This window comes from Takifugu rubripes, chromosome 21 (genome assembly GCF_901000725.2).
Source record: "Takifugu rubripes chromosome 21, fTakRub1.2, whole genome shotgun sequence".
Lineage (NCBI taxonomy): Eukaryota > Metazoa > Chordata > Actinopteri > Tetraodontiformes > Tetraodontidae > Takifugu > Takifugu rubripes.
In genome coordinates this window covers 4,541,464-4,552,635 of record NC_042305.1, presented here as the reverse complement: position 1 = coordinate 4,552,635, position 11,172 = coordinate 4,541,464, and the positions used below count along the sequence as shown (strand labels likewise).

The 11,172-nt window shown below is 39.7% G+C and overlaps 1 protein-coding gene across 1 annotated transcript; it reads right to left on the bottom strand.

Moving 5' to 3' along the window:
- Positions 1-128: 128 nt before the first annotated feature.
- LOC101078418 (poly [ADP-ribose] polymerase tankyrase-like) lies at positions 129-9,382 on the bottom strand. Its single transcript, XM_011615241.2, has 12 exons — positions 9,285-9,382; positions 8,237-8,483; positions 7,706-7,849; positions 7,473-7,615; positions 6,446-6,581; positions 4,225-4,370; positions 3,961-4,054; positions 3,720-3,816; positions 3,115-3,574; positions 2,896-3,036; positions 693-831; positions 129-448 (listed from the first exon to the last, which is right to left on the bottom strand). The coding sequence occupies exons 2-12, from the start codon at positions 8,460-8,462 to the stop codon at positions 309-311; spliced, it is 1,866 nt and encodes a 621-aa protein (XP_011613543.1). The 5' UTR covers positions 8,463-8,483; positions 9,285-9,382; the 3' UTR covers positions 129-308.
- Positions 9,383-11,172: the final 1,790 nt, after the last annotated feature.

Genomic DNA, 11,172 nt, shown 5'->3' with positions numbered 1-11,172 from the left:
TCATGTGTTCATGTTTACTGTTTGTTTAGCTGAACAACAAACGTGAATGGAATTACAGTATCCTCAAAATTTTCCTAAAGCCACAGCAGACAGTTTCTACCAGCAGGTCAAGTAAAATAAAACACCTTTTAAAGTCTTTATTCATTCACTGAATTTAAGTTTTATTCATAGTAATAATGACAAGACTTGAACAAATGAATGGATGAGTGAGATTCAAACAGAACCTTCTGAACACTGGGACACACACTTCTTGATCTCATTTAACCTGTGGTGACTAGACACACAAATTACAACAAAAACAGTTGCTTTCACCAGTCTTCACACTCTGAAAAGTCCATTTTCAACAGTTTCTCCCAGTGGCGCTCCAGCAAAGCAGTGGGCATCAGTTCGCCATCATTCACCAAATGGATTATTCGGATGTTCCTCATAAGCCCGAGGGTGGAGGCCTCTGCAGAACACAACAAAATCCCTTCAGAAACACCCCTAACCATACACACTTCATTATGAAAATGAGATTCTTTTAAAAGTGGTAATCTGGGGGTGGTCCTCAGCGGACTGAAGACCTACGTGGCAGGTGATTAATTATTGACAAAGAAAAAGAAACGCATCAGCAGCTGCTGTCTTGTCCACGAGGACGGGGTGATGGCAGGATGTATGTGGGTTATAGGCGTCAGCAGACAGGAAGTACAGACCCGTGAGAGTCGGCTCCAGAGGAGCTCCTGCCCGGCAGCGCTGAACGTCAACATGGTCCTCAGAACATGTCTGCGGCAGGTGGCCAGCAGACTCCGTGTTTAATAAGTAATGAGACAACGGCTTGTCTCTGAACATCACCTGAAGACGTGGAAGAAGCCCATCAGATATCGTTCGGAAAATAAATTGGAAATGAATTGTACTAATGCAAGAAAAGTGCGGGGAGGTTCAACAGCATTGCTCTGGAACAACGGGACACTTTTTCCTTCTTAATGAGATGGAAGAGACGCATTAGATGTGTGCTGCTGTTGTAGAGTGAAAAATCAATAATTTAGAGTCTAATGCTGTGTTCTTCTGTCTCCACAGAGCTCTACAAGCAGACCAGGAACAACCACCAGATACCGACAGATACGACAAGAAAGGTCTTTGTGATCTTCAATTAACGTCAAATAATGATCCCAGTCCTCCAGATGTCGTCCACATAGCAAAATACTACGTCTTCAAATCATTTTAATTGTTTTTTAGATTTTCATTCAAAATCAGTAATGAAGTTCAATGTAATAAGATGAAACCAAGAAAGCAGATTTCATTCATTATAGATGTGTAGTGTGTTGACCGAGCAAATGTACATTTTGAAATATAAGCCAGGACATCCTGAGCCCCCTTTAGTTGGGAAGACTGGAACCCATGGACATCACCAAACGCTGGTTTCCTCCCGTGTGATGCTTTGTCTGGTCTCTGGTGCTTTATTGTGGGTCTTTCAGCCTCGTGTTCTGTCTTCAGTAATATTCCGGCTCCCTCGGGTGGAGATCCGATGCAGAATATTGCATGTTTTTGCTGTGAAAGCTTTTGTGCACAAAGTTTGTCAGAATTCATCTGCCTGCTTCTGTCTCCAGTCACTACACACTGGTGTCCCAGTACCACCGGCAGCCGTGCCTGCCCTCGATGTCCCCATCATTCACAGAAGCCTTCTCTTCCCATCATTCAGGTACAGTGTGATCTTCCTTTCTGCTGTCCATAGAATGCTGTTCCAGAACTGGGCTGGCTCCTTCAGATGTTCTTTGGCCAAGTCTAATCTGATCTGTATGCTTCTGAGGCTAATTCATGGATTGCACCTTGTGGTGACCCCTCTGTATTTACTCCTTCTTTCTCAGAATGTTACAAACTGCAGATTTAGCTTCTCTTATCATTTCCACTATCTCTATGATGGATTCTTTGTATTTTTCCAACCTAAAGGTGGGTCTATTTTACTCACATGGCACATCCAAATGCAAATGCCAGGACTGAAATCAATTCTAGACTTAACTGCTTAAATTAAGATGGATTAATGTGTAAGAGTTTGTGTAGCCCACGGAAAAGCTTTTTTGTCAGACATTCAATTTCCTCACTTCCTTGAAAAACAAGCGGCTGCATATTAGAGATATTACTCCAGAAACCATCAAAGTCCGCAATTTAAGCTCATATTCATTTTATAACTGTATTCTAAATATGTTTCGCTAAACTGCTAAAATAACAAAACTTGGGTCCAAATATATGGGCCTAACTGTACTTTTTGGGGAGAGGAATGTTGTTTTGAACGGGGTTACACATTTACAGTCAGAATTTTAGTAAAACGCTTCAATGCAAGCTGTCACTCAAAAACCCTCCCTCTAAAGCCGAGGCTGTCTTGCTTCTATCCTGTCACCAGTTAGCAGAAAGTGGGACCAAGCACATTGATTACCTGAAACATGATTTAACTGTCAAAAACCACAGACCAAAAAGGCTTTGTTTAGGTTAACTGGTGAGGAAGGTCAGACACGCTCAAACACAACAATTTCAATCAATGAGACACTTCCTGTGAAGTACTCTCCCTTGGTCACCGCTTGTACCTTTGCTACAGAACTCAAAATATTACAAACTGGATTGAATATACAGTAGAGTTAATAGATGGAAACCTGCACTTGTGCTGATTGCAAGTCATTTAACTCGTGTAAAATCCCTCAGAGATTAAAAACCTGTTTCAACTGGTTTACCTTTACATTAAGGAATTCATTTGACCTTCCTTTTACTTCTCTATTTAGTAGTCCAGGAACTCTTCTAATTAATTTGGCTTAGCTGAGAACCAGCCAGTTCATTTAGAGATAATTTTTTCAATTGGCACCGTTATTATTGAGTCTCATTCATTCCTGTTAACAAAAACAAATTGAATGATAAATAAAGTCTAACCTTGTCCCAGGCGTAGGCTGAGCTCACAGGGATGTTTTTTCCAAGGATAGACTCCAGCCAGTGTTCTGGAGCAACGTGCACTCTGCCTTTACTGTCCTTTATCCTGCCATTAGCTTGCACGTGAGCCTTATGCCAGTGACTCTAGAGGACCAAATTAGGAGGGGGCTGTCACAGGAAATTTAGAGATCGACAAAAAATCCAAAATAGATTTTTCCTGACCTTGAATTGCAGTTGTAGAACACTACCAGGTGCCATGAGCCCCCTCTGTATTAGCTCAGAGAGATGTCTGCTGTTGTCCCCAGCACTTCCCTGTATCAGTGCATCACCTGCTTTCATCCTGAAGCTGATGCACTCTGAGGTATTTCCTGGTTTTAGGCTGCTGCCCTGGTGGCTGATGGCCTCCTCAGGCAGCACATCCCTCCGTGTCAAAGTGTTCTTCCTGACTGATGCAGCAGCAGGCTCCTTGACAATATCAGGTGCTGGTTTTAACGTATCAATGGACTTCTGGCCCATCTCCGGACAACTGGTAGGCTGCGTGGAAAGCTTCTCCTTCATTGTTACATAGGCCTTTACCAAATCCATTTGCTTCTGAAGGATCTCCACCAAAGTCTGCTGACGTGTTGCCAGCAGCACGATGTCGCCTTTAAACAAGCGCTTCAGGAGGCATTTAGGAACAGTCCTGCCCAGAAAATTAAACAGGACTGCTTAGTAAAGAGCTATAAAAAACAATGACAATCGCAGTAAACTAAAATACTCTCAGCTCAAAGTCATCTCTTAAAAACTCAGCAAGATTTACTCAAGTAAAAAACAGAAATTATTCAAACCTGGATTTCTGGATGAGGTTATCTTTTAGCAGATGCTGCTTGGCCAGCACCTCAGTCAGCACAGTTTGGATGTGTGTTAAACCAGTATGATATCTGTCTGAAAGAAAACAGCCACGCTCTGTGTGTACGTTTATGTATGTGTACATGTTTTATGGTTGTCTTTGCAGGAATGGAAAACATTAGTTAATCCAGTAAATCCAAATGAACATATCAGAGTTACTTGACAAATATGTTGCTCTACCTGTATCGTGCAGACCTGCCAGAAGCCAAGCTGATATTTCGGCTTGTTTTCTCTCCACCTCCTCCAAAACCGCCGTTAAAGTGTCTGAATGACTCTGCTCAAAACAGACAGTTAAGAGACAGCCAATGAAGTTGCTGCGGGGGGTCACACCCGTGTCACGTCTGCTTAGAAAGAGACATTGTGTCTTGGTACATTTAATCCGTCCTGGACCGATGCTAATGAGCACTTAAGTCAGAGGGTATCTGAGGAGGAAAGAGCACTCACATTATCAATGTCTGTGCCTTTGTTACCCAGCTGAATGTCACCAGGCTCTGTGGCTCCCTCTGTGACACACGATTCTCTGAACTGTACATCTGCTGCCTTATCACACCTGACGCCTCTCTGGCTGTAAGTCTCTGAGGATGTGCCACCTGAAAGAATCTCAGAAATTCAATAAGTGACAGCTCCTGCACACATTTAAGTACATACAAAAGCATGCACATGTAAAATCCCTGCATGCTAAACATGCTAATTTCCCTGATGGACACCCCCTAAAGGGATCAATAAAGTACTCTTGAATCTTGAATCCACATTTACTTCACAAACTGTGTCAAAGATCAAGGCACATTGCTGAGATAATTTCCTAAAGTAGAAAGGCTTCTCACATTGCACCCGTGAACATCCAGGGTTTGGACATTGAGATCGTGGAGGAGTACAAATACCTGGGTGTTCATCTCAACAATAAACTGGATTGGACTCATAACACAGACGCCCTGTACAAGAAGGGCCAAAGTCGTCTTCATCTGTTGAGGAGACTGAGGTCCTTTGGAGTGTGCAGGTCACTGCTTAGGACTTTTTATGACTCTGTGGTGGCATCGGTGATCTTCTACGCTGTGGTCTGCTGGAGCTGTGGAAGCTCAGAGAGGGACAGGAAGAGACTCAACAAGCTGGTCAGAAGGGCTGGCTCAGCCCTGGACTGCTCTCTGGACTCCATTGAGGAGGTGGGCGAGAGGAGGATGTTGGCCAAGCTGACATCAATTATGGACACCCCCTCTCACCCCCTACAGAGACTGTGGGGGCCTTAAGCAGCTCCTTCAGCAGCAGACTGTTACACCCACGGTGTAAAGGGAGCGTTACCGCAGGTCATTCATCCCAACTGCCGTAAGACTGTTCAACATGCACAACACTTAATTGTAGCACCAATAACCCAGGGTTGGCATATTTGCACTAACTAATCATCCTACCTCTGGAATGTCTTATTTGCACATCTTATTTGCACCTTATTTTTTTCCTCACGCTGTCCGACACTCCTCCTGTACTATTTTACAATTTTTAATTTCTGTATATACTGTACAATGTACATAGCAATGTACATAACATAAGAGTCTTTTCTTTTTCTTTTTTCTTTTAGTACTTTTCTGTATTGTACACCACAGGCTACCGCTGTAACGTGCAATTTCCCCGATGTGGGAGCAATAGTCTTTTATCCTTTATCCTTAAAGGAATGTTTTTGTCTACAAAGGCCGTAGTCTGTATGAAGATGCACCTCGGTCCCAGGACTTATTTCCATATACTGTATATAATACTGATTATTGCTGATATTTTCTGTATATACGGCATCTACTGCACGTCTGTCTTTGCCAGGGAGAGGGAGCCCTCATCTTCCTTTTCAGGTTTCTTCTTTTGTCTGAAATGGTTTTAAGTTTTTCCTGACCCGGTTTGAGGGTCTAAAGACAGAGCATGTTACAATTGTGCAGCTTTTAAGTCCTCCAAGGCAAACAATGTTTGTGATTTTGGGGTCTAAAGACAATAAACTACATATTGTCTAAAAAACAATCGTACTTGTTCATTTACATTTTTTAAATTGTATTGAAAAAGTCCAACATGACCCTAAAATGGATTTACCGGTAATGTTACTCCACAATTCTGTTCTCTTATTTAAGTGTGAATTTTACTAAAGGGAATTTTTTTTCTTTGCTTGGAAAAAAGCTGCGTCCCTCCTGGGTCACACAGAGGGTGCTGGAGCCTATCCCAGCTACATATGGACAAAGGCAAATGAGTGAATTGTCAGCTCATAGCAGGGCCCTATGTGGGCATTTTGAGGTTCAGTACCTTGCTCAGGGATACCTCGGCAGTACTTTGAAGGTGTCCCTGCCCCACCTCCCATTACCAGAAAAACCTTCCATGTTTTGTCTGGGACTTTAGCTGATAACCCTCTGCTTTTCAGCCACTTTTCAGACTGAGCTAGCACTACCCCTTAAAGGGAACTCAATCTACTCTTTTAGCTTGCCTAAATATGAACTTGTCTTTTGGAGTTTAATAAATATGTGGCAAAGCAGCTCTGTGCCACTTTTTAAGGGGAGGAAATACCGCCTCCATCAGAATCCACTGTAAAGCTAATCAATACTGCAGGTAGACTGCTTTACAGTTTAGAAAAGTCTTGTTATCTCTTCAGAGAATATATGAACAGACTGAACCACAGCTGTTGCGTTGCTCTGTGCTTTACCTTTGTTCTGTTGTGTTAAAGCAGAAGCCTGCAGGAGCTCTTTGATATTCGACTCTTTGGCCATTTCTACAGCACAGAGACCCCCAAGATTCCTGTCAGTAACGATTGAGCCGTACTCAAGGAGAAGCTTCACCACCTGCACAGCACAACACAACACAAACACATTTCAGACTAATTTCTACAACATGGAGTCTGTAACGAATGTGACTCATAGGTTAGATAGTTGAAACAATGTTAAAGCTAATGCAAGGCTTCAAGAAAGTTGCTCAAATGAACAGGCAAGAAGAAGACATACTTTATTAATCATTGTCAGCTAACACCAATGAAATTGCAAATGATAGCTCTAGAAATGCAGTCAAATCCTCTACCACACAGCTATACTGACTTAACAGCAAATTTTAAAACAGAAAAGAAAATATTTGCCCTCTCGACTTAATACTTTAATTTCTATTCTGATATTTAAACACCATTGGTTCTACAGTTCAGTGGAAACACATGTTAAGGGGATGTATCAGTCGTCATGGGGAGGGTACATGTATCACTTTCTATCAGCCCCAAATGTCAGAATCTGGGTCAGACTGCACTGTGTGATATATACTGTAGGTTTATTCTGTAGTGGTATGTCCCCCAACTCCTCCCAGTTTACCCTCCTTCCTCCCTGATCTCTAATCGTACTCACCTGTCTGATTGTCACCTCCTGTCTCCACCAGTATTTAAATCTACTTCCCTTCTGTGCCAGCCTGTCTTTAATGAGCAGTTTGTTGTTTTTTGTGTTTAAGCTTGCCTTTTTGACTTACCCACTATTGTTAGCCTGCCTGCTGGTTTGGACCTATCTGCCTGATGTCTTTATTTTCATGACACTTATTAAAATAACTTTAGTAATTTTATGTCTGAGCAAAATGAAACAACTGATAACAGATTGCAATTTTCTAATCTAATTTACTCCACAGCTGTCCTGTGCTTTTTCCGATAAAGCATTTTAATTGTTTGAAAGCCGTAATTTTAATTGAACATATTGTAATTTTACCTCGTAGTGTCCTGACATGACGGCATCATGTAGTGGTGTGACCCCATCCAAGCTTCTGGCATGGACATTCGCTCCAGCCTTCAAAAGCTCCTCAACTACAGCCACATTTCCCACCAAACAGGCCTCATGGAGGGGTGTCCAGCCTGACACGTGTAGCCAATATTTACTAAGTTTTGTGTTTCATGATGAAAATCAAAGGAAAAGTATAGGATGTTGGAGCAATTGTGGCAAACCTGCATTATCTTCTGCGTTGATGCAGATGCCAGCCTGAATTAGCAGCCTGAGTTGTGCTACATCACCTCTCTTGCAAAATTTATGCAGAAGCGTCTCCCCAGTTTGATTTCTCTTGTTAATGTTGTTGGGGAAATGAAATGCTGCTGAAAATGTATTCTGTTAAATGTTTAGAATTAGGCAACACAGACCAAAGAGCCAGTTTTGGTAAAACTGCTCCTGTTGTTTGGTTAGAAACTTCTCAACAGGCAAAGAAAAAATGCAATGAATTGATAAAACAGTACAATCTACTAAAAATAAACTAAATAAGTATTACAAAAAAGGACAACACACCACCTGGTGGATGATCAAGAAAATAATTAAAATCTAATAAAATGTTTGCTCAGCTTTCATAGATCACAGACAATAAATCTATGATAATCAGAATCTATATTACTTCTAACATACTGCACATTAAACCTTCTTTCTTAAAATGTTATTCTAAGCAATATTCTACTTTGCCTAAACAATCATCTGGTTGTCTGAGTGATTACCTAGCTGAGCCGTTGCGTTGGGGCACTGGGGGGATGTTACAGACTCTGGTGGTTTGACCTGATGGTCCTCCAGATCCCTTTTCTCCTCTTTCTTGCCAGCTGATGAGTTTAAATCTGTAACCTCCATGTCTTCAGGTGACCGGCTGCTTTGGCAGGCACTGACAGTGCACAGCAAGCTTACAGAGTCATCGTCTGACTCTGACTCTGTGCTTTTCTCATGCGCCATCAAGCTGTCATCTACAGAGTTCTGGAAAATTAAAACACACAAATAAAGGTGATAAAGGGTCTCTTGAAACACTGCACACAATTCTACCAAATAATTAATAGACTAAAACAGGAAATCCTGTTTACTGTATAATAGAATCAGCATGTTGACAGCTAAGGAGAAATGTAAGAATACTAAATAAAAACTTAGTCTTACTTAGTGCTTCTTAAAGTCTAAAAACAGTATTCAGTATTGGGAACAGGATCAGATGTCTGACAGATTTAAAAACACGATAGAAGTGTTTTGCAAAGTATGTCAGCATATCTGTACGAAATCTCTGGATTAAATGAGGATTCAGGACGTCTGCAAAGTTGAGAACTTGAATGAATAGTTGTAAAAGCTGTTTCCATTGTTTGGACTGGCCCTGGAATGTTGAAATGAAAAGGTTTTCTTTGCTGTATATTAACCAGTCAGGAAAATGTCTTGAATTAGCAAAAATCAAACTTAAGTCAAACAGCTAAACCTGATTATACATTACAAAGGAAAAGACAGCGCTAAATAACTCTTTTTTTAAGTCAGTTCCATAAACTCTAATACTGAAATTCTGAATGACTGCTTGTCTTATTTTACTTTAAAGTATAAAAAGTTATCAGGTAAGAAATTAATTACTGGCCACTGTGACACGGGCATGATTGTCGATACTGCTGTTAGCATGAAATAAGTCCATTTTTCCTTCACGTGAAATAGGAGAAAAATAAGAGTAATTGTTGTAAACATGTGCTAGCATCTTACAAGATAATTATCTTAAAGAGAAAACATAATTAGGACAAAAACAACACAAACATAAATTTCCCGGCTGGGACGGCTACTGAGCGCGAGCTTCCTCTGCCGGAGTTCCGAGGCATTATTAACAGATCGACGAGTGATCGACCCACAGAGACGATGATCAGCGATCTGCGCTCCTCAAGTGAGACTAGATCCAGACCAAACCTAACATATACTGTACAGTAGGTATGGTGGTAGTTAAGTTTACGTTAGTGAATATAATGTAAAGAGATTCAACTGGTCTGAACGGTTAGTATGGGAAGGATTAAAACTGCAACTGTTTTTTTTCTTTAAATCCTTAATTTTATCTTGCACCTGGTTCTTTTACACTGTTAAATTATAGTGTCCTTTTTACCTTTTTTTCCTACAACATGAATGGACTCAGCACAAGCAATATAATTTCTATTTATAGTTATGGCATTAAAGTAGAGCTCATGCCATTGGAGAATCATGAGTATATATAAAACGTTTATTGAGTGAATTTGGTCAGTCTATTTGCACGGCCATGTCTCTAAATTATTACATTTAATCAACGGTGACACATTACTTAGTATCAGAGTGACAAATGACACCAGCATTGTTGTTATTATACTGTGTTAATACACTATGTGTTGTCTAATCTCTTAAGATGTTACTAATATGGTCATGACACATATTTAAACATATACATGTTTGTTTATTTATGCCTCTATTTTGTGTCACTATTGCCAATGTTTTTCAATGGCTGACAATATAAAAGCTATAGATTTATTTCAGCAGTTATTTTGTTTGGACTATAACATATTCCAAGAGCTGTTTGAGAAATGTAATTTATTAATCAAATTATTAAAAGCACTATTTTTGGCAAAGTAATTTTTTAAAACTTTCAATTCAATTGACAGCACTCTTGAACACGCATGTTATTCAGATATGAGTTTCTTTAATAGTCACCTAAAACCCAAGTTCTTTCTTTGAGGTAATGAATGGGTTTATTTTACACAATTTTCATCTTGTATAATGACTGTTTCCACATAACAATAAAAAGTAGTTCACTATAAGTAAAATTATTGTTTGGTCTCCTCCATGTTCCTTTTCCTATGCAAAGAGTTGAAGGTCCAAACATTTTTTCCACATTTATGAAGACAGACAAGAATCAAAATGCTGTTTTCAATCATTAGTGCCAAACAATAGCTAAAAACATTATTTGGAGTTTATTTAAGATTTGTAAAAAAAAAAAACAGCAACAACAACAACAGAAAAAACCCAAACACATAATAAAAATACTGTAATGTATTAAATAATGTAAAATCAAACCTGTCCAACTTTTAATACATTGATATTTTGGTTTACCGTGAAAAAGTAAGACACAGCATTTAGGAAAATTGTCCTTTGTTGGACAAAATCAAAAAAAAGAACCTGGTCTGGTTTGCATATGACCTGGTTAAAATGTAAGAATTAATTCAAACCTATGTCAAAGAACTTACAATACAAATCACTGGCTAAATGCTTTCTGTGTTCACATATAAATGCTCGCTACTTGTGATTGATGTGTATAGGCAAAGGCAACATAAACTGGGGAGAAAAAGTAATAAAAGGACATCTCTGAGGTATATTTGGACTGTTAGTGGACAAACTAGTTACTGAATGACTGATTGAGTCATGACCTTGATCTGGAACCAACGCAAATACAACTAAAAGCCATGGGATTAAATAAAAGTCCTATATAGGATAGTGTTTGCAACAAACAAAAAACAATGTGATGTCTTATCATAATCTACACCTAAATAAAATGATATTTTTTCTTTCGTTTTGTTTTCTAATTGTAATTGCGGTAAATCAAGATACCACGCGACATTCTTGCGTTTTTCTTACCGCAACATGACAATTTTGAGCGGAAAATAATCAAAACTTTAAACACGTTCATCTG